General features: G+C 44.7%; 4 protein-coding genes across 7 annotated transcripts; 3 read left to right on the top strand and 1 right to left on the bottom strand.

Annotated features, from left to right (window-relative positions):
* Positions 1–235: 235 nt before the first annotated feature.
* Positions 236–4,266, bottom strand: LOC112270573 (protein FAR1-RELATED SEQUENCE 5-like). The gene is made up of 3 exons (XM_024458295.1): positions 4,006–4,266; positions 2,198–3,688; positions 236–652 (listed from the first exon to the last, which is right to left on the bottom strand). Exons 1-3 carry the CDS (start codon positions 4,264–4,266, stop codon positions 236–238), a joined length of 2,169 nt encoding a protein of 722 aa, XP_024314063.1.
* A 3,940-nt stretch (positions 4,267–8,206) lies between these two features.
* LOC100825538 (early nodulin-93) lies at positions 8,207–9,101 on the top strand. The gene is made up of 3 exons (XM_003557154.3): positions 8,207–8,384; positions 8,493–8,554; positions 8,665–9,101. The coding sequence occupies exons 1-3, from the start codon at positions 8,318–8,320 to the stop codon at positions 8,899–8,901; spliced, it is 366 nt and encodes a 121-aa protein (XP_003557202.1). The 5' UTR covers positions 8,207–8,317; the 3' UTR covers positions 8,902–9,101.
* Positions 9,102–12,008: 2,907 nt separating this feature from the next.
* On the top strand, positions 12,009–12,950 carry LOC100825233 (early nodulin-93). Its single transcript, XM_003557153.4, has 3 exons — positions 12,009–12,170; positions 12,297–12,358; positions 12,462–12,950. The coding sequence occupies exons 1-3, from the start codon at positions 12,107–12,109 to the stop codon at positions 12,717–12,719; spliced, it is 384 nt and encodes a 127-aa protein (XP_003557201.1). The 5' UTR covers positions 12,009–12,106; the 3' UTR covers positions 12,720–12,950.
* Positions 12,951–13,875: 925 nt separating this feature from the next.
* On the top strand, positions 13,876–19,915 carry LOC100824932 (uncharacterized RNA-binding protein C17H9.04c). 4 transcript variants are annotated; one of them, XM_010229791.3, is made up of 5 exons: positions 13,876–14,221; positions 17,798–17,943; positions 18,727–19,070; positions 19,288–19,358; positions 19,597–19,915. In XM_010229791.3, exons 3-5 carry the CDS (start codon positions 18,739–18,741, stop codon positions 19,608–19,610), a joined length of 417 nt encoding a protein of 138 aa, XP_010228093.1. In that variant the 5' UTR covers positions 13,876–14,221; positions 17,798–17,943; positions 18,727–18,738; the 3' UTR covers positions 19,611–19,915. The 4 variants fall into 4 exon arrangements, with proteins under 4 accessions (XP_010228093.1, XP_010228094.1, XP_014751875.1 ...); XM_010229792.3 differs by having other exon boundaries at positions 17,758–17,943; XM_014896389.2 differs by having other exon boundaries at positions 17,753–17,943.
* The last annotated feature ends 309 nt before the right edge of the window (positions 19,916–20,224 follow it).

Genomic DNA, 20,224 nt, shown 5'->3' with positions numbered 1-20,224 from the left:
TCCCTCCAATTCTAAATTGTTGTCGAAATATAACATGTATCTATACTCTATTTAAGAAGGCGAAGTATCCGATGAAAATGGCTTTTCAGTGCAAATGTGAAAATTTCCGTCGTGGGCCGTTGGATCCAGATCATGCGATGCGGATCAAACCTGGTGGAACTAATCGGCCACTTAAACCCGTTTTGCACTTAACCCCCGGGCAAAATCACCGGATCGGACTTTCCCCCGTGCCAATTCATCTCAAAATTCCCCATTGTTGTGCAGCGTCGCCTGCAATCGCCAACGCCGGCCGCCCGTCCTCGACAGCGTCGTCCGCCCTCCCTGGACCGGCAGCCTCGACCAGCCCTCGACCAGGCAGCGCGCGGTGTTCTCTGGTCTCCAACCGGGCGACGGCGACTTCCACGAAGGAGATGGCCCGTGCGACGGCGACCTCCTCCACGGCGACCTCAGCAGCGACGACCTCCTCCACGGCAACCTCTGCAACGAGGAACTCCTCCACGGCGACCTCGCGGCTCGCGCTGCACCCACGCGACGAAGACCCGGCGGCCGCGGTGTTGCCTTGATGCGACGGATACCCAGTTGTTTTCCTGTACCTGAAGAACAAAGTGTTATCTGTAATTTTGCTGTCCTGTACTGTATTTGAGTGGTGGATCTGCAGGCAGTAGTATCATGAGGCAAAATGTTTTTCTTTGGTTGTGTTTGTACAGATTGAAATTCTGGAGATTGGAGTAGTGTTGTACAGGCAAATCACTTTGTACAGATTGATATTGAAGTAGTTTTGTACAGGCAAATTGACCTGGAGCTATCCCGAGGCAAAATGTTTTTCTCTGGTTGTGTTTGTACAGATTGAAATTCTGGAGATTGGAGTAGTATTTGTATTGAAATTGAAGTAATTTTGTACAGGCAAATTAACCTGGAGCTAGTCCCAGTTTCAGTTTTACCTGGAACTTGTTTCAGTTTCATGCAAGTCTATTGACATAAAAGCTAGTTCCAGTTTCAGTTTTACCTGGTACTTGTTTCAGTTTCATGTAAGTCTATTGACATAAACACAGCATAAAAATGATCACATTTGTCATTTCACCTTTTATAATGCAAACATGGCCTGGGCATCATCTTCTGTAATTCAATTGACAAAACAGAATTCTTACATGAGATCCCTTCTTACATAGTTTCAGAAAATAAACAACTGGACAGCTCTAAGAAGAACTACAAGCCCATCTAAAAATCACGCAACACATGAGATTGACCGGCAGGTTGCCTCCAAGAAATGCATCATAAAATTTCTGAACTCAGAAATATGGTCGAGCATCAACAGAATCTGCAATTTCACATGAACAAATAAGTATGGTGATGAGTATAGTTCATAATTTTTCGAAGAAAAATATTTTTTCTGGAATGGCAAGTACCTGACGTATTCTTAGTTGTTGTTAGGACAATTACGGCTGTCATGGAAGCCGACTTGCCTACATTTCTTGCATGTTCTAGGAATTTTCTTTTTTTGTCCACCACTATTTTTCTTCGCCTCTCCAACCTTGTTTTTATTCTCCTCTCCATCCTTAGTTTTCTTCGCTTCCCCATCCTTATTTTGATGCCCACCCTTGTCTAAGTGTCCCTTAATTCTTTTGCATCTCCCCTTTGTGCGGACATCAGTTGGTGGATGAATTTCAACTTGATTAGGCATAGTACAACCAATATATGTCTCGAACTCATCTTGTCTACTAGGACGATTGGTGGCAATCCTTTGAGACACATTTCTTTTCATGTCCACAAGAAGGTTTCTTAATGCTTCCAATTCTTCAGGAGATTGTTCGGCCAACCTGATTGTGTCATCCAATGTTTGGTGTATCTCGGAAACCATTTTCCGCTTTGCCAAATCTAAGGAACTACTTTCATTCTCTTCTAGCAAGTTTCCAGAGCTATCATATACTACCCTCCTGTTAACCGTTTTCTTCCATCTATCCAAAATAAAATGGCTAGGGAGCTCACTCATCTTTGCACCTCTCAGAACCATGATGATATGTCGGCATGGAATTCCACGTGTCTCAAATAGCATGCAAGAGCAACGAGCACTCTTGGATGTTGTGTTGAATTGAACTTCTCGAGACTTGAAAGAGCGGGCACCACCTATTATCGTGGTTCTCACATCACCTTCTTGTGATATGTTTTCAATCAAGCAATGATCTCTAGATGCACGCACCTCCTTTTGAAAAGATGAGAAAAATGCATGAGTGAAGAACAGGCTAGCATGCTTCTCGATCTCCCAGGATGTAATCAGTGGAGGCATAGAATTGAGGCATTCATGGTCAGCCTTGAGTTCATTCTGGCGTTGTTCTTCTAGAGCTGTACCAATCCTAATCCAAAACTCGACCAAAGCATGTTTGTAACCAATAAAATGGTTGAAAAACGAGTTAGCACTCTCTGACCTTGAAGTGGTTCTTAGAATCTCACCCAAGAATACACCTCTGAAGTAGGCCGGTATCCAAGATTCACGAAGTTCATATCTCCTAGAAAACCATGTGTTGTCCTCTAGACCAAATTCAGAAATCATGGAAGACCATTTTGCCTCAAATTCAGTCGGGTTTTCAGAGCCCCATACACATGAGTTAATGGTACTATAGAAATGTTCATCCTCTCTCAGCGGAGGACCAACCTTTTCCGGAAGCTTTCTCATTATGTGCCACATGCATAACCTATGGACAGTGTTATGCATAACATCTTCAATTGCAATCTTCATGCTTTGGTCTTCATCAGTTACGATGAGTCTAGGTGCTGCACCATCCATTGCTTTTAAGAATGTCTGAAACACCCATTTATACGACTCTATCGTCTCATTAACAATCAAGGCGGCACCATAAAAAACAGATGCCATGTGATGGTTTATTCCTGTGAATGGGCAAAAAATCATGCCGTATTGGTTGGTACTATATGTAGAGTCGAAAGACACCATCTCTCCAAATAAAGCATAATTCTTTCTGCAACAAGCATCAGCCCAAAACACATGTGTCAACCAGTTTTTATCATCCAAAACATACTCAAAGAAGAATCCTGGGTTGATTTCCTGCCTCTTCCTGAGGTTGTCAATGAACATTTGAGCATCTGAATCCTTGAAAGTACTTCTCATGTCACGATGATAATTCTGCAGGTCTCTCTTTGTGCACCCCACGAACTCAAAACCGCCCTCACCAACACGAAGCAATCTAAAGGCCCCAGCTGTTCCAATGCTAGCTGCGTGGCATGTGAATAGTGTGTCCTTGGCCTTATCACTGACTTGTCGGTTAGACTTGATTAAATGTTGCTTCCTAGGTGTGACAAATTCATGGGTGTGTTCTTCATGAAAATATGATACCGCGTATTTGCCATCTTTCATACGCTTCACGGTTATCATGGCCTCGCAACCACATCTTGTGATCTTTCTTGCATGTGTTCTTTTCTTCTCGTCACCTTTCTTCTCTCCATTCAACTCCTTCTTGGGTTCCTCCTCATTATTTCTTCGAAAACCTGATTTGCCACAAAGAAAACGCCTCCAGACTACAACGTTATCTACAGTCCTCTTCTGTCCAATTCGAACTGAAAATCCTACATTGTGTGCATATGCCTTGTAGAACTCCTCGACTTCTTCCATATTGTCAAAAGCCATACCTACAGCGGGCTTCAAGTTTTCATCACATTCAGGTGTACATGATGAAGCCTAAAAATTACAACACCAATTTGTCATACAAGTTACTAATTGTTAGAGAAATTCAAACAAAATTGTGGTAATAATGATACTCACACAAATTGGGCCGATTGTAGCTCTCTTTTTTGGTGTACTGAAGCTATCCAGATTGATCGGGGGAGGTTGTATTTCCGTATAATTGCGCCCTCCCTCATCACAAAGATGTGTTTGCAAAGCCAAATCAGAACCAAGCTACGAGGAAGAATAGAAGGGGTATGATTAGTTTGCATCAATTGCAGCAATAGAGATCAATGAGGCGGCGATACCTCGATCGATTAATAATTTGTTACCTGGGCAGGGCTACGAGGAGGCGGGTGCGTGGTTGGGGACTGAGGAGCAGCGAGGCCGCTGATTACGACGGGCCGCAGTGGTGCGTGCTCGTCAGGTAGATTCATGGTGGGTGGAGGACGGTGGTTCACGACCGAGTCCAGTGGAGGCCGGTGGCTCACAGCCGGGGCTGACGGAAGCGATGGTCTAGGGCAGGCGGCTGCTGCTGCTCGTCCAGGGCGTGCAGCCAGCGGTGGTTGAGGGCCGGCTGCAGGATTCTCCATGGCTGGCCCTGAAGACGATGCGTTCAGCGATCGAAACGATGGAATAGGAATTGGCAGGGGGAAAGTCCGATCCGGTGATTTTGCCGGGGGTTAAGTGCAAAACGGGTTTAAGTGGCCGATTAGTTCCACCAGGTTTGCTCCGCATCGCACGATTTGGATCCAACGGCTCACGACGGAAATTTTCACTTTTGCACTGAAAAGCCATTTTCACTGGATACTTCGCCATTTAAGAATAGATACGCTAAACTTTCCCCTTTCATATATCTGTCTTCCATGTACCCGACACTGATTCCCAAACAGAGATAGTCAAATATAAATATTACTACTACATCATTGATTATGCAAACATCTGACTTAAGAAACCTATGAGAATGACAGAAGCCCGCTAAACAAGCACAGATTATTCAATAAGCACAGAAGCAGCTAAACAGGAATAGGTAAAGGAATGGAAGTACATCTTGTACCTTCTATAATCCATTCAACCAGCTTGAAAGATGAGAGATAGAATATTTGGATAAATTTGAGTCAAGAATTTAGAATTAGAGAGAGTAACTTTTAGGCATCCGTATCCAACATGCTTTGAGAGAGCCCGCCCGACTATAAATGGCGGCGGTCAGCTAGGATGGTTTCATTTATTTTATTTTTTGAGGGAAGGATGGTTAATGGTTTGATGTGATCGCCATTGCCGCAAGCAGGAGGCAGGATGGCGACGAAGGTCGATTAACTTTTGGGCTTGTGTCTTTGCGGCGGCTCACGCCATCACGTGGTGGGCTTATGTATCTCTCCTTTTCTTTTTTGCCATTTCATTAATCCCAACATAGCAAAAACAAAGGACCTCTAGAAAAAGCAAAAAAAAAAAAAGGTAAACATGTGAGTATCTTGCCATTTTCATTTTTTTACTAGCTTTAAAGGTTTGCAACTGCTAATGGCAAATAAACTAACAACTTGTTTCGCAGACACGAAATTTAGAGCAGGAATTTAATAAGAAATTCCATAGAATCACAATATACATATAATTTCTCTGAATATTTTTTTCATTCTACAAATTCACGTGACAACCAACATGATTTTTAAATTCAGAATTTAAATTCTACGAAACGAAATCCTATTTAAAAATTCATTTCATTTTATCTGAGAATTTGTGTGTAAGGGTTGCTAAACAAGTCGTTACTGATTGCTGGCTGGTTTTCACGGATCGAGTCCAATCCGATTTTGAAGACCCCTCGAAGTAATTAGATAAGTCACCTCACAAGAAATTACTTCACCCCCCCCCCTCTCTCTCCTCTCCCCTCCCCTCCCTACTGTTCAGAGAACAAACCCTAGATCTAGACTGGAGCCCGGCCCGATCCCAGCCCCTTGCCGGCGGCGAGGCCGGTCGAAAAGGGGATGGGGGAGGTGCTCGGTGCTCCGTACTTGCTAGGTTCCCCTTAGGGGTCGTCGGCTTGATGCCGGGGCGTGGCGATATGCCGTTAGGAGGAGGTCCGTGGACGTGGGCGAGTAGCGGTCGGCGGCGCTTGGCGACGGAGATCCCGGCGGTGATCGATGGCAGGTCGCTGCTGAGATGGTCGTCGACAACCTCCAGAATAATCTCACAGTCCTCTCTTTGCAGGAAGTTTTTGGCTCCTCCTCTTGCTGTTGTAGTCACCATGGAGGTGGTTCTTCAGTGAGTTGTAGGAGGAGGGTTGAAGCTTCCCTTTTGTGGTCGAGCTCATCAGCGGTGGCTACCGTGGAGGAGATTCGGCGCCAGCAATCGGCTGCCGGCTCCTGCCGTGCCACTGCATCTGCTGGTCGAAGGGTGACCATCCTTTCATCTCCTGGCCAGAGTGCCAACTTGGAGGCAGTTCAACTCCTGACTGGCGGTCGCACAAGCCTGCTGCGACGGCCTCGTCGTCCCAAGTGGCGTAGTCCCCGGCGATGGCGAGGAGATCTCCGATTGGGAGTTGAGGACCCAATTGCGTTTCTTCATCCCCTTGCAGGGTCTTTTCTGCAAAGTCCAGGGACTTGTTTGTAATTCAGAGTCTTTAGTGTTTGTGTCTGTACTTTGTGCTACGTTCACTACTATGGAATAAAAATCGGGATCCTTCTGGATCCTACCTTTTACAAAAAGAAAACAAGAAATTACTTCACGGTGTGCAGAGAGGATACGCATCAGCCGAAAGCACGCAGGTACCAAACCGCTCCCGGAATTGGATCGCCGATCGATCCATGCGGACGCCGGATTCGGGCAGAAACCAGGAGCGGCCAGATTAAAGTGAGGAGTAAAATGCAGTAACAGTACTTGGGCGCGCAGCTCGATTTAGTCCCTAAACTCAGGATTTGCATAGTTTAATCCCTAAATTTGGCTTAAGCACTCACTTTCATCCTTAATCACGGACGTGTGCGAATTCAACGCCACGTTAGACGGTCAACCCTGACAGCATGGACAGATTTGTTTATATGTTTCAGGTGTGGGGAATTTGTTTATATGTTTCAGGTGCAGGACAGATTTGCAGAAATAAGAAAGTTATTGAGGGGTTATGCGCAAAAAATAACACTGAGCGGGAAACCTCCGCGCTCTCTCTTTGTCCACGCTGGCAGGGTTGACCGTCCGACTTGGCGTTGAATTCGCACGCGTCCGTGATTAAGGATGAAAGTGAGCGCTTAAACCAAATTTAGATATTAAAAGATGCAAATCCTAAGTTTAGGGACTAAAGCGAGCTGCACCTCCAAATACAAGGAACTTTACTGCACTCTAACGTGAGAGACCGGCCAAAACTACTGACACAGCACTCACTCACACACTTCACAACGCAGACACGCTCCTGCTAGAGCTAGAGGCTCATCCAGTGCTGGAGCCCATTACTGGTCACGTGCACTGTGCTTTACATATGACCAACCAGGATACGCCACCTGTGATCTGCCTGAACGCCAAAACCACGGTCTGCCTGTGGGGCATAGGTGCACTGAGAGTCATTTTGCCCCCTCTCAACACTACTAGAGATACGATATTTAGCTACCAAAGGGTGGTTGTTATATAACTAGTCCAAAATTAGTTACGGAGTATTATTGATCTATTGTCACCGACACTTCACACTACTGGATCGCTCGCTCTAGTCGCTAAAAATATATAGCGACCCGACGCCTCTTGTCACCAATGTAATGGGTTTTTTTTTTGTGCAACATTGAACTTTTTAATGATACTTCCTTTTGCCATGTAACTTATATTTAGTTAATTAAACCGGTGATCTAGTAACATGCGCATACTTTATAAATCCAGACGGAGATAATAGCTAGTACTAGACAGCTTGGTTAACAAATATTGCAATGTGTTTCTTGTAGTGCAACTTCACTGGGCCAACATTTTTCAATGTTAGGAGGAGATCCCGAAAAATTCTTCAAGAAAACAATCGGGTGGTATGCAAATAGTAGTCTTTTCTATATATCACACAGATAAAATTTGTCTGTGATGTTAAACAAACTGAAAGGGGTTCAGACAAAATATTTAGTGGGCGTGAAACAACACCGGCAAAACCGAACCGCTCACGTAATTGGATCGGCGATGGATCGATGAGTGCCGAGAGACGCCGGCCGGATTCGGGCGGAAACCAGGTGCGCCCAACACAAATGGAGGGCGCCTGGCCGGGCACACTGACACACACAACCCATGGTCCTACGAGCTACGAGTGCACGCTCCGGGCCAAACACACCGTCTCCTCTTTATCCAGTACATACCGGATCGAGCGCACAACCCGTCACCAAAAAGAATCAGACAGAGGCACGTGCGTTCCTTTGTATATGACCAACGAGGCTCCGCCACCTGCGCATATCATCGATCTGCTGCACCGATCAAGCCCCAAAACCACGGTCTGCCGAACTACCCACAGTATATCATCGTCTTCTCTTCGAACCACTGCCCGCGCGCGCGGTTTCCTGGAACCTATAAATGCAGAGCACCTTGGCATTGCTCTGCCCCAACTCATCTCATCTCACTCTCACTCTCACTGCTCATCTCACTTACTAGCTTGCCACACTTCACTACAAGCGACACACACCTCATCGATCACATCTCGACATGTCTACCACCGTGAGCCGCGCCTACCTCGACCAGAGGCTCGCCGCCGCAAAGCGCTGCTCCAAAGGTACTAGTACCTCTAATTAACCATATCGACACATTTCAGGCCAACAATGTTCTTTCGATCTGCCTGTGTCAAGGCAGAGGCTGATTTGGGTTTTTCGAATTACTGCAGAGGCTGCAATGGCGGGCGCCAAGGCCGCTGCCGTCGCCACCGTCGCCGCCGCTGTCCCCACCGTGAGTCCCTTCCTCCAAATGTCCACACTCCAGATCGATCATCGCTCTGAACTTTTACTCAACTACAGTACAGGAGCTGATAGATAATTGTTGGCATGTGTTTGTTTCAGCTGGCGAGCGTGAGGATGCTGCCGTGGGCGAGGGCGCACCTGAACCCGACGGGGCAGGCGCTCATCATCTCCACCGTTGCCGGGATGGCATACTTCATCGTCGCCGATAAGACCATCCTCTCCATGGCCAGGAAGCACTCCTTCGAGGAAGCTCCCGAGCACCTCAAGGACACCTCCTTCAAGAGCGCCGGCGCGCCGCCCGCCAGCACCCGCCCTTGGGCCTTCTTCAGGCACTGATCAATTCACCGGTCTATCCAACTCTCTAGATCTCATCAACCCGGCGTGCGATTCCATCAGATGTATGGCTTCAGAAAGCGATGTGAGCTAGTATCATCATCAATTCGTGCGTATGTATAATGTGTGCCATGCCATGCATTTCCTCGAGCTGAAATAAAGACCAATAAAGTGTGGGTGTGACATTTGCGAAGTTGCAAACACTTCTTCGTCTATAGCACATGTTCAGGAGCAGTTTATTTCCGATAGAATGGCAAACTTGTTTCCCAAAATGAAAACCAAACCAACAGCCGTTCATAGAAGCATCAAACGGCTCACGTTAAGAGATCACTACTACATAAATGCTTATCAGTAACGGTCGAAAAAGAACATCAGTAACGGTCGAAAAAAAACATCAGTAACGGTCGGGTCCGCCGTTACTAACTTCGTGTTACTGATGATGGGTATCATCAGTAACGGTGGCTGCGACCGTTACTGATGTCGTAGACATCACCGTTGGTCACACACACCCGCCCGCCACTGATGCAGTTCGGAGAAAATAAAAAAAACACGGCCAGGCCCCAGGCCTGCCCTAGATCCCACCCTGCGGACGCCGGCTCGTCGTGCCCTACGTCAGCGGCGGCCGGAGAAGACCGGCCTCGGCCGGCGGCAGTCACAGACGGGCTACGTGGACTAGTCGCAATTTCTTCCAATCCCTTTCTCTTGTCTGTTGCTTCTACACCAAGAACAAGTCACAATTTCTTGCAATCCCTTTCTCTTGCCCGTTGCTTCTACACCAATGAAATCAGATTATTGCGTTGCACATCCACACGTACAAAAATCAGAGAGAGAGATAGAAGGGGCATACATCCACAAGTACCCAAATCAATCCCAGATTGATGCACACAATAGAAAATCACTTCTGCACTAGCGAGAGAGAGAGTACCGGCGGCGACGGGATTCGAGGGAAGCGGATCTGGCGGCTGGCGCGGTCGAGGGCGCCGGATCCTAGGGCGGCGGGGTCGAGGAAGCCCGGGTCGGCCGCGGGCAAGGTCGTGGGCGGTGGATCCGTCGGCGCCGCCAAGCTTCGCCGCTGCTGCAGCTTCTCGAGTAGCTTGGGCGCCTGCTACAAGAGGAGAGGGAAGGGGCTTGTAGCTTGGACGCCCGCGGCAGGAGGAGAAGGGAGAGGCTTGGGCGCCCGCGGCAGGAGGAGAAGAGAGAAGGGAGGGAGAAGGGGGATCGGGACGGAGGCTTGGGCGCCCACGCAGGAGAGAAGCGAGAGAGAAGGGAGACGCCAGATCTGGAGGAGAACGAGGGAGATGAGGAGAGAAAAAGTTTCGGGATGGGAAGAGAAAGAGGTGGGCCAGTGGATCCGATGCCTTCGTCGCTAGGCCAATAGGGTGAGAGCACACGGATCTGTGCTTATTAGCAGTGAAATATCCAGAGAGCATTAGTGGCGGTCTAAAGGTAAAAATCCATTACTGATGGTCTCAAATATGAACAATAACATATAAAAAATGGTAACTCATATTTTTCTTTTGAACCTAACATTTACAAATCTTTTTGGCAATATTGTTTGACATGAAGATGCACCTATATACGAAAAATGAATACATTATCATGAACTATGTTATATACATGGCTGTGACTTTGGTCATTTGACTTGAAACACATAAACATCATACATGATAGTTCATTTTGTGAAGTTTTTTTTAAACATTTGTCAAAATTCAAGTTTCTGAATTTTCCTAGCAAATAGTAGACATAAGAGGACTCCATGCCAAAGAATTAACTTTTCTAACATTTGCTTAAAACCCAAAGTTCAACTATGAGAAATAACAAGATTGTACTATGCAGATCATTTTTTCAAATGTTAACATATGATATTATTGTTCCACTATGTTAAGCAAGAAAAAAAATAAGATTTTAACAAAAAGAATCACATTTTTCTGTTTTTTATGAATTAGTTATGATTTTTTCAATCTTTAAATGTCTCAGGGTCATCAGAGCCCGCCACTGATGTGTGTTTTGGTGAATTTTGCGATTTTTCAGATATGACTATTAGTGACGGACATGATACGTCCGCCACTGATGATGAGGGTTAGTGACGGGTTTTATGCGCCCGTTACTGATAAGATTCATCAGTGACAGGCGGAGAAAACCCGTCAATTATGTTGTGTTTTTGAGTAGTGGATGCCGGAGACGTGGCGGCCCGACAGAGACTCCAGTAAGTATACGATGGCAAATGCCAAGTCCCCGTCATGGTTCCCCGTCAGAACAGAGAAAGGGCTCACTGAGAAAAGCGACCTGAACGCTCGAGAGAAAGGAGACGAACCAGCCGACAAGGGCACAGAGAAAAGCGACCTGAACGCTCGACTAGTCAAGAACACGTACGCAGCTAGTACTAGACTACTAGTGTACATGACTCCGTAGAAATTGGGTAGTCAAACTCCCCTAACTTCGAGTTCGACGATTATTGAGATCCATCGACAAAATTGCATCATGACTTTGAGTATCGTTTATTTATTTATTATTTTCCAATCACGATCACAGTCAAATTAAATTCATCTTGAAAAGTTCTGTCCGAAAGATAACGTGATGTACCGGAAGAGAGAGGGATTATGTTTTTTTTTCTTGCGAGGATAGAGGGAGTATTCCTTAGAATTTAGAACTATTCTGCCAAACTGACCTAAGTATTTTCCTTGCTGGCTTAACATGTTCTGTTGGCCGGCCACTCGAACCAACCAACTGAAGCAAATCCTGTGGCTCTGCACCACAGTTTTGGACTGGACGGACAAATCAGCAGCCAGGCTCCCCAGAAAGTGTGCAGTGCGGTGCGCACCAAACTTTCAGTTTTCACATGTCTAAAATGCAGTAAAAAATACATATGCCACTCCAAGCCTCCAAACCCTGTGGGTGTGGCTGGTAGCTCCCTACCACAGTTTTGGCTGGATAAACCTGTACTGTAATCGCTCCCGGAAAAGCGTGCAGTGGAGTGCCCACCAACTTCCAGAACGAACCCACGGTTTCGGCTCAAAACCATGCCTCGCCGCCACCTTTTCCTTCCTTCCCCCAATTGTTCGTCCATCCATCCCTTGTGCTCTGCCGCCTATAAATAGATACGCGGCACCTCGTCCTGGGAAGCATCAAGCTTAATTACAAGTAACAAACCAAATCTCCCTACCGAGTCCAGCAGCAAAGAAAGCCATTTCCCTTCAAGATCACGAAGATGTCGACGGTCACCGGTGCCTACCTCGACCGCAAGCTCGCCCTCGCCAAACGCTGCTCCAGAGGTAATCAACGAGCGACTTCTTCAGCGTGACTGCAGTCTACCGTCTACGCCCAGTTGTGCCGACATTAATTAATCAATTGCCGATCAGCATCTTGTGTACTAATCTTAACTTTGTTTACTTTGACAGAGGCAACGCTCGCCGGAGCAAAGGCGGCGGCCGTGGCCACGGTGGCGTCTGCAGTCCCAACGGTACGCGGTTAACTGACAATCACTCTCATCAGTCTTTCATGCCACGTTTTACCGCTGCAGAGTGGTAACTGACAGATCAACGATGTGTGTGTGCATTTTTCAGCTGGCGAGCGTTCGGATGTTGCCGTGGGCGAAGGCGAACCTGAACCCGACGGGGCAGGCGCTCATCGTCTGCACGGCGGCAGGGATGGCCTACTTCGTCGCCGCCGACAAGACCATCCTCTCCCTCGCCAGGCGCCACTCCTTCGAGGAAGCTCCCGAGCACCTCAGGGACACTTCCTTCAAGCTCCATGGCGCCCCCGCTGCTCCTGCTGCTCGTCCCCGGCTGTCATTCGACATTCTCCAGGCCATGAGCCCGTGATGAAGCTGGATGGATCCACCTACCAGGGCGAGCTCCTGCTGCAGGGTCGTCCAAATGTCCCAAATAAACAAAGTACTAATGTCTGAATGTTTTCTCCCCCCCGACCGAGAGAGGAACAAAAAATGCTGTACTAGTGTATCACCGTACTGTAATTAGCACTACTGGCTTACTGCATGTTGTTGTTGGTCAGTTGGTGCTCCAAATTAACGCCGCTTCTTTGTGCTTTCTTAACGGTACTCTCTCCGTCCCATATTAAACGTTTCAAATTTTCCCGAACATGGATATATCTGTAACTAAAAAATATCTAGATACATGTAATATTTTAACACATAATATGAGATGGAGTAATATGGGATGAAGTGAGCAGTTGCTAGATTCTGAAACCCACGTGTGCTCCATCTCTGAATCGCCACCAAAAGTTCAAAACGAGTACAGGCGTGCACGTCACATGTTATAGCCTACGTGCGGGAAAGCAGAGTGGTCCACCGAAACCACGTCCGGCTCACCCGATCCGCCCGCCGCCTACCGATCAAATCAGCCGCACGATCTTGGGCCATTCGCACGATTCCAAAAAACACAGGGAAAAAATCATCTCAAAATTGCAACATCACACGCAGAGAAAATGTTAATCGATTAAACTTGCACCAACATTTGTTTTCATTCCACCATTAAAAAAAAAACAAAGTGGTCTTCCAAAGGGTTTGAGCCGGTAGAAATCTGTCTACCAAATGTTATTGTTTTAAGAAATGTTTTACTACTCCCTCGGATCCATTCTATGCCTAAAATGCATTTAGATATATGTAATATTTCGACAAATAATATGGATCGGAGAGAGTAATATAATTCAACCCACAAACAACTTTCGTCGTTGGAATGTGCAACTATTCAATTTTATTCCACAAATAGCCAATGCTTGGGTAGCTGCTCCAAACTACAAATCGACAGTCGATTTTGAAATTTGAAACATTTACGAGAATCTGAAATAATAAACATATTTTAGAGCCTACACATCTTATTGGCCCAGCCAATTTAGTATTCTGGCCCAGACGATTCTGGGTCTGGTCGAAAGAGGTAGATTTCCGTGTTGCCCATTAAAGGCCCAAATGCTACTATCTAGCCCAACCCGAATACAACAACAAGAAAAAAAAAGCTTTGTTACGACCACGACCACGGCGGCCGGCGGCAGCTCTGTTACGCACGCTTTTCGGCGGCTGCTCCGGCGGCGCCGGGTGCGGATGCGGCGAGAATGGCCGAGGAGAAGCGCGCCGCGTCGGAAAGCGCGTGAGGCGGTTGCGCCGCCCGGATGCCGGTTCCGGCGGCCCAATCGGCGGCGACCGGATCTGATCGCTCGCAGTCGGCTGCTGGTCCAATGGGCGCCGAGGCGGGGAAGAACGCGAACCGATGAACCGCGCCTGTCCTGCCTGAGATGAAGCCTTCCGTGTTTAGCGTCCAGGTCGCGTCGCCGTCGCGAGCCAAACATGCTTCAGGCGATTTTGCTCTAGGTACCCTACCCTACCAAAAGCCCCTTTAACCCACTGCTGTCTCTTTTTCTTCATATATGCTTCAACAGGAAGATGGACACAAAAGGTCTTTAATTTTTCGGGGAGGTTCTTTGGCTTCGTCCTGCTTTCCAAGTGATAAGATTAAGAGATGAGGGAATTTTTTCGAATGGACTGAATTAATGAGTTCGGATTGAGGAAAGGGAATAAAGGTTTGTTAATTGTGCTTTACATAATCTCAAACCTGGAGCTAGAGAAATGTCATTGTCGTTTCAAGATAAAATCAGATTTGCCCAAGCAAACCCCAATAGTCCAAGGTATATTATTACCTCACGAAGTACCGAATTTTCAATCACCGGATGGTATATGTAGTTGGTAAAACAGAACCAGTTATGCGGAATTTTGGCTGCTCGAAATGGAAATCTGAATAGTCCAAAGCGCGTGGCGTGCGCAGGAGCTCCCTCTGAGGGAGCAGGGAATAGTATTCTTCGGGGACACGGAGAACAATCTTTGCAAATCATTATTGGATTGGAATTTATAACCTTGGAATACTTTGCTCTTTTGAGAAAGCAGAGTAACGTTTAGCTGCAATACGGAGCAAGCTTCACCTTCACCAGATCAGTACTCATTTCGTAGGAAAGATTTATTTGATTTGATCTTCACCACTTGGTCTTTGATTTGCTTTGCCGATCTACATCCCATGGATCGTGAACCAACATGATTTAGTGGAAACAGTATTTACAATTGGTAACGCCTTTCCCTTTGCACTTCCGTGTGGAATTGATTCCTATGCGAGTCGGCAGCGTGAGAAGCATCAACCCAACCTTGCTCTTTCTCTACCGTTTATAGGCGTTAAAGCATCCAAGTCATGAAACCAAAAGTTGTATGATAAATGTTAAGTGAATGCCCACTTTGTTACAAAGGGAACACCCTGTTTATGTGTCTACACTTGATTGGTGGGATCAAGGAAAAGATATGTTGATATTTTTCACAGAAGTCTATCTGCAAGTTCAAGCAATGTTGTCTCCAGGACAACAGATTGGCGTCTATAGTATGTCCCACGGAATAGTAATTGTCACTAATATTTTGGATTGCATCAAACTGTGTTTGTTGAAGATTGCAAAAAGATCCATATGAACCTGTAAGCTATTCAACTAGACCTATCCATTTTTAGGGAATCAATGAATACAATGTGCGACTGTGCGAACCATACATCTTTTCTTGGAAGACGAAATCGTAATTTTATCTTGGTAATCAAGCTTCTATCTTATATTATCAGATATTACCCTTACTTGGTCTCTGAGCAACAAGGCTAAATGTTTTGTGCTAGTTATGTTTCAGTTCCGGGTGACAACAGAGGGAGATGAACAGAAATAAGTCCCAAACAGGTGGTTTTCCTGCAAAGAAACAGTACGGATAGCTGACTACAAGTGAACATGGAACCTCTTGAATTATTGCGGAAAGGTGTGATTTGGGAGAATATATGTAGATCAGAATAGGTTTTGTGAATGTCTATAGATCATGCACGTATGTGGAGAATCGATTCTCAAGAGGCTATATATATTTAACCCCAATAATACAATCTGCCCTTGGCATATAGTGCGAGCATTTAGCCAACTTTAGTATTACTATCTTCGGGAGGTTGCTCGGCATCTGGAATGGACAAGACTCGCAAACCCTCAATAAAATTAGTAAAGGGAAATATATTAACTAAAGAGTAGTAATTTTACTTATTTGTTGGCTGTTTGCCCTTGACATGAGAAGCCTTCTAAGAGGTGCTAGTAATAGCTTCATTGAACTGTTGATTTTGTTGCCATGAATCTTGCAAGCCATTTTCTTAATTGTTACATATATCTATTTTGGCCCCTTGAGTGATAATTTTTGCCAACCATTGTGCACTACAGAACAGGGGATGGCAAAGGAAGAATATATAATGTTTTTTTTTGCAAGGTACTCCGTCCATCCACTTTTAGTGGGCATGCACGCATTTCAAGGTTCAACTTTGACCACTAATTAGACCAATAATATGTAGTTTGTGTGCCATAGTTATACCATTGAATCTGTAAGTTTCCATGGTACTGTTTTTTATGACACATAACCCATATTTTATTGGTGTAATTGATGGTCCAAGTTAAATTCTGCACATCCACTGAGGATGGAGGGAGCAATATATTATACACAGCTGCATGCTTAATCAGGGCTGAGCATATAGGAAGTATATATTGTGAACTAGAAGCACATTTACTGATTCTTCTTTCCAAAAGACTCAACACATTTACTAATTACAGGCAAGTAACATTGTGATTTCGTAAATTCAACACCTGCAAGCTTTTCATTGAGTTGCATAATGGGGAATACATAAGAGAAAGGCTAATTTAAAGAACTCAATTAAGATGAGAATTTCTTGTGGAACTTTTAATGATTCAGAACTATATGTAAATTTTCTGTACAATTGAATGTACTTAGATTCGCTGATGAATTTCTCATTTCCCTGTTAATAGATGGTCTCTATTCTTGATCCACCTTCCTTTCCTATCCTTAGAATTCCTCAAGCGATGTGTCACTTTTGTCTAACTGGGAGCACTAGGATTTCTATTAGCCACACGAAGTGTGCCCTATTGCTAGATCTGCACGTCCCCAGGCATCAAGCCTGACCCAGGCACATCTTTGTGGGGTGAATCAAAGTCTAAAGCATAGATTCTTCGATCCTTAGTTCCTCGCATCTATGTCTTATGAAGATTATCATAGCTAATTAGCTATTGACTGTGAACAACTTAAATAATAAAAAAAATCCCTAAACGGTTTCTCAGGAAAAAAAGAAGAAGAGAAAAGGTGGCCAAGAATATATAGCAGGAAACAATTCTCCTTGATCAGGTTATGTCATTGTGGCAAATTTTCACTCTTAAAGTCCAGCAATATCCATGAAGTGAACTTCAGCCTCAAGCAATTTTTAAGTTTTAACTAATCAACTCAGTTCTTTAAAAACTAATTAAATCTTGAAGCAACTTATATATTTACATGAAAGACTGATTTAGCATATACTTGCATGCCCTGCAGACACCATTCTGACTTGTCATCCATGCACCTATTGTTGCCTTCCTGGCTGCTTGCACATTTACAACTGGGCTATGCTGTATTCCTAACTTGAGATTTTTATCATAGTTATGAAAGTAGTGAGTTATCCATTCCAATGAAAAGTTTATTTGGGTGCATCGTATTACACGAAACAGTTGCCTGCTCGGTCTTCGTTCTGTGCAGTGTATAAATGTTCATAGATATTGCACCCACTACCCAGATTATCTTACTGAAGCAACTGTTTGATTTTTCGTTTAGTTACTTATAGAAGTTATTACATTTACTTTTGTACGAACCAGTTAATACACACATTCAGAGTAATATTCTACATTGTGGACTCTAGACATAACACAGAAATCCTCCTATCTTCAGCATCACTTATTCACTTTCCTGTTGCATTTTGTTCTTTTTTTCCCATGTCCTTTTTTCTCCATTCACCCCGTTGTTTAATTTGGATAGCTCAGTTAGAAAGGCTAAGATCAGAGAATCTCCGTGCTTCCACAGCCACCCTCGATTTACAATTATTGAGGTGCCTCCACTATAAAAAGACAACCCTCCACAAGAAGAAAGAACACAGCAAGCAAGCAAGCACACAACAAGGACAAGACAGCAACTGATAACCCTAGTACTAAACCAAAAGCTTTCACAGGGTATGTGTCCCTTCCTGTTCCTCTGTTGCTATTTTTGGACGATTTTTTTAAGACCAAGTTCCTCTCTTGTTCTTGTGGCCCATTTATCAGACTGGGACCATTTAGTTCATTGTGTAATCTTCTTGAAAAAGGTCATGTAGTCCTATTCTGGCTGTTAATCTACTAATATCTGCTCATAAAAATATTATTTACAACGGTATGTTTGATGCTTGTGATGTGCACAAGATTTTGATTCCTGGCTAAATAGCTTCATTAATACTTTGATGGATGGAATTAACTAGTTGTATCTTATCTTTTTGGCTAATGACCATGTTTAATCCTTTTGTTTCTTCTTTTTCTTCCTATTGTCACTCTATCTAAAAATGTTACCTTATGTATCTACATCTGCAAATATAATAGATATAAAGCGCCAAGTTAGCCTAATTTAGTTAACGGAACCTTTGCTTTATTGATTTCTTTCCAGAGTCACAACATTCGTTCTTTTTAGTTTGTGTTTACATGAGATATACATAGTTAATCATCTTAGGTACGTGTATTCTCATTCTTTGTCTTCTAGCTCCTTGCTACCTAGATAATAATTCATAATCTCATTGGCCCAGGAACCCCACATATATAATTACTGCAACACAACTTCTCTGTAGTATCTCTATGCTCATACTACACAGATATGGAGCAGTGAGCTGATGAGTAGCTCGGAGTTTAGAGTACTTGCAGTATTAGATTTGTTTAGTTGTTATTTTCCTCTCTTCATGTGAGAACTTCTTGACACATCCATGCATGCAGGGCTAACTGCGAATGAACACCCAGAGGAAGCCTGGAGACTGGAACTGCAACTCCTGCCAGCACCTCAACTTCAGCCGCCGTGACTTCTGCCAGCGCTGCCATACCACACGCTTGGATCTGCAGCTCGGAGACGGCCGCAGCATAGGTGGCGTGCTGACCTCCCTGGACGTTCGCCCTGGTGACTGGTACTGCAACTGCGGCTATCACAACTTCGCCAGCCGCTCCAGCTGCCTCAAGTGCGGCACCATCGTGAGGGACTTCCCAGCAGGCCAAGTTGGCGCTGCTGCTGTTGAGAGTGTTGGAGTTCGTGCTGGGTGGAAAGCAGGCGATTGGATATGCACAAGGTGAGCTAGCATTCTATCCGCTTCGAACATAGATGTCAGTCTTACAGCCCTTGTTTATTATTTATGCTATGCATGACAACAGACAGAGACAGTCACATGCATGCATACACTATTTGAGATGGATCTCAACCAAGTAACAGCATTTTAAAAAATCTAATCATGTGGAGTAGATTGAATCATGTTTTGACACGAAAATGTTTATGTGTTTTCTCTTCAGGCCTGGTTGTAATGTGCACAATTTTGCAAGTAGGATTGAGTGCTATAGGTGCGATGCACCTAGGGAAGCAGGTACATCTATCTTCTTCAGTTTGCAAGTTATGCTAGTATTTTTTGTGCATCTTGATGCATTTTGATCGAGCTAGAAAACTTACAAAAGATAATTATAATGAAAATTACTCATAGCTATCTAATATATTAATCCTTAATACATCTGTTTGGTCCTGCAATTTGCAAATGTTCCTTCTAATCTCTGCCGGTGCTTTGTGCCGCCCTAAAACGGAATCGTTCTGCTTTGCCAAATATGCAGGCGCTGGGAAGTAAGGACCAACCGAGACCGAGAGGTGCGATGAGCCGGCTAAGGATGAGACAATCTATTGTCACGCTCACAAGCTGCGATCCAGAAAGAATAAATTTACATAGTACTAGTATATATGCTGTATTGCTAAGTGTGTTACTACTGTTGCATGGTTGCCAGGGCAGGAGAATTGCCCTTAGCTTCCGCTTTGTAACGTACCTTTGGTTTCTTCCCACCTCTTTTAGGCTGGTCGAGACATTGCTGAAATTGTACTGCTCGGTGTACTTGCATTATTAATCTTAAACATCCTTTATATAGCTATTTTGCTTAATCTTGAATTGTGCTATTGTGTAGCAGTTGATGCATATCTGTTTTTACTTCTTTCTCACTGTAACACCATGATGCCATCATGCTGGTTTGGAAACCTGGATGTGCGTCCTGTAGACTGATGGACTATGATCTGCTATGTGCATCTTGTAGCCAAGATGTAATTTGGCCTTGTCAGTCAGGCACTGTTTCATTCATGCCACTGTTTGATTAGGAGGTTCCTAGCAAGCATTAAAGATCTTAAACATGCACATATTCTGCTATGGAACATACAACACATGATTGTTCAGCCATGCAAGAGTTTTTTTTTCCT

Source organism: Brachypodium distachyon, chromosome 1 (genome assembly GCF_000005505.3).
Source record: "Brachypodium distachyon strain Bd21 chromosome 1, Brachypodium_distachyon_v3.0, whole genome shotgun sequence".
Classification (NCBI taxonomy): Eukaryota; Viridiplantae; Streptophyta; class Magnoliopsida; order Poales; family Poaceae; genus Brachypodium; species Brachypodium distachyon.
This window is presented reverse-complemented; position numbering and strand designations above follow the sequence as displayed.

Bases quoted from the DNA above. Each gene is read 5' to 3' on its own strand.
- LOC112270573 (XM_024458295.1), bottom strand. From the start codon at position 4,266: ATGGAGAATCCTGCAGCCGGCCCTCAACCACCGCTGGCTGCACGCCCT. The intron at 3,689-4,005 runs GTAACAAATTAT...TGTAATTTTTAG, and splicing joins CTCCTCGTAGCCCTGCCCAG to GCTTCATCATGTACACCTGA. The intron at 653-2,197 runs GTGCGTGCATCT...TACTGCCTGCAG, and splicing joins TCTCATCTTTTCAAAAGGAG to ATCCACCACTCAAATACAGT.
- LOC100825538 (XM_003557154.3), top strand. From the start codon at position 8,318: ATGTCTACCACCGTGAGCCGCGCCTACCTCGACCAGAGGCTCGCCGCC. The intron at 8,385-8,492 runs GTACTAGTACCT...GAATTACTGCAG, and splicing joins CGCAAAGCGCTGCTCCAAAG to AGGCTGCAATGGCGGGCGCC. The intron at 8,555-8,664 runs GTGAGTCCCTTC...TGTTTGTTTCAG, and splicing joins TCGCCGCCGCTGTCCCCACC to CTGGCGAGCGTGAGGATGCT.
- LOC100825233 (XM_003557153.4), top strand. From the start codon at position 12,107: ATGTCGACGGTCACCGGTGCCTACCTCGACCGCAAGCTCGCCCTCGCC. The intron at 12,171-12,296 runs GTAATCAACGAG...TTACTTTGACAG, and splicing joins CGCCAAACGCTGCTCCAGAG to AGGCAACGCTCGCCGGAGCA. The intron at 12,359-12,461 runs GTACGCGGTTAA...TGCATTTTTCAG, and splicing joins TGGCGTCTGCAGTCCCAACG to CTGGCGAGCGTTCGGATGTT.
- LOC100824932 (XM_010229791.3), top strand. From the start codon at position 18,739: ATGAACACCCAGAGGAAGCCTGGAGACTGGAACTGCAACTCCTGCCAG. The intron at 19,071-19,287 runs GTGAGCTAGCAT...TTTTCTCTTCAG, and splicing joins GGCGATTGGATATGCACAAG to GCCTGGTTGTAATGTGCACA.